This window comes from Penaeus monodon, chromosome 34, assembly GCF_015228065.2.
Source record: "Penaeus monodon isolate SGIC_2016 chromosome 34, NSTDA_Pmon_1, whole genome shotgun sequence".
Classification (NCBI taxonomy): domain Eukaryota; kingdom Metazoa; phylum Arthropoda; class Malacostraca; order Decapoda; family Penaeidae; genus Penaeus; species Penaeus monodon.
This window is the reverse complement of record NC_051419.1, coordinates 3,611,078-3,612,758: the sequence shown is the minus strand read 5'-3', so window position 1 is coordinate 3,612,758 and position 1,681 is coordinate 3,611,078. Positions and strand designations below refer to the sequence as shown.

The 1,681-nt window shown below is 33.4% G+C and overlaps 1 protein-coding gene across 1 annotated transcript in view; it reads left to right on the top strand.

Moving 5' to 3' along the window:
- The window catches only part of LOC119594528 (nuclear receptor coactivator 6-like), a gene marked incomplete in the record, with an annotated part of 15,251 nt that overhangs the window by 3,091 nt on the left and 10,479 nt on the right, over positions 1-1,681 (top strand). The window contains 2 exon segments of the mRNA XM_037943559.1: positions 47-109; positions 1,174-1,316. Of these exon segments, the coding sequence (XP_037799487.1) occupies positions 47-109; positions 1,174-1,316 (206 nt within the window).

Genomic DNA, 1,681 nt, shown 5'->3' with positions numbered 1-1,681 from the left:
CACCTAGACTTTTTGTTAATTAACATACTTCTGTACCTTTTTACAGTGCGTTCCCAAGATTCATTCAGAAAAAAATGTCGGACTCTATAACAACTCGGAAACAACCTAGGTACAGTAGGATGGCGATGGCAAGGCATTTATAAGTTGACTTGCCTCCCCATTAAGTACACTGCTGTAGCGGAGAGTGCTGTGTGCCTAATTACTACTGTTTAAGGAACTGACGTCATAACGGGTGCCTTGTCATTTAAAGGGGATGTGTAGTAGTATGACATATTATGTTTTAATTCCGTTCATGATGTCAGTTCTTGAGTTATATAGTTTCCTGTCAAATTGTGCTTCCCTGATGATGTGTCAGCATCCTTTTAGAACTAACATGTGTTTTATCTTTACCTATGTTTATACTGCATAAATGTATGAGTATATATATAAGTAATAATTTAAGACAAATTTCAGTACCATCTGTATGTGTTTTCTTTTTTATTATATCTTAGTTTCCTATTTTGTGGAATTTATTTATTTTTTTTTTCCGATATGACGTTTTTGTACAACCTGTATACCTTTTTGTAATAAACTAACTTTCCTGTTTTGTTTTCTTGTTCTGTCTATGTTTAAGAATCCATTGCTTGTTTTCAATATGTTATTTTGTTCATGTTGCTTCTGTATTTTGTCACCATTTTTCTCTTTGGTTGTATATGTATTTGTTTTCTTATCATAAGGTTTTTTCTCCATTTTCCGTCAAATGAGACATGCTGTATTTTTCAATGTTCTCACACATTTTCCTCAGGTGCTAATCATCTGTTTTGTAATCATTTTATTTAGCTTTCAATATTAGGTACTGAGAGTACAGTCTCAGATAGTACAAAATAGGAATATGTAAATATTCACTGATTAGTGTTCAATTATCTATTTGATTATTTTTTTTACAGGTTAACGTATATGGTGCAGTTAAGAAAAAGCCAAAAGTTGGCAGTTTTACATTGCAAATAAGAATCAAGCAATAAAATTTATGGAAAATCATCATTAATACCATGAGACAATTATGCAGAGAAGCTTTCCATAAGCATTACCAAGGTCTTTTCATAAGAGTCAATCACTTTATGAAAGCCCTCTTGTCAAGCCCTTGCATGGGCCATGAAATGATAATATATTAACACTGGTCTTGGCTATTTCCAGCTCGCAGTACCGACCTCAGCAGAATGGAAATGGGGTGCCAGGAGCCCCAGGGGACGTCGCAGCCAACGGGGGAGACTTCGCCCCTGTGCAGTCCCGCTCCTTTAGGGTCCTGCAGAACGTCCTCGACCATCAGGATACCGTAGGTAAGGACTGAAGTTTCCTTCTGAGGAAGCAGAAGTTATACCTATATGTATTTTTTTTTTTTTATTAATGTCATTATCTTTTAATTAAAAGAGTTTTAGTAATACAACATACTGATTTTATCTTTGACAATTATGTACAACGTATGTGTCTGCATCTGTTTCTAATAATGGTGAGATAGTTCACATATAAATTATCAGCAGGAAAACATATATGATGTGTAAAAAATGTTAAACAAGTATGATTTCAAATCATAGAAATCTGTATAGAAAAAAATACTAAAATATGATAAATTTGCTTCTTTTAATAAAAAAAGGAAGGTAAAACTACTAATATTAAAAATTGAAAATGTCAGTGGCTTTGGTCT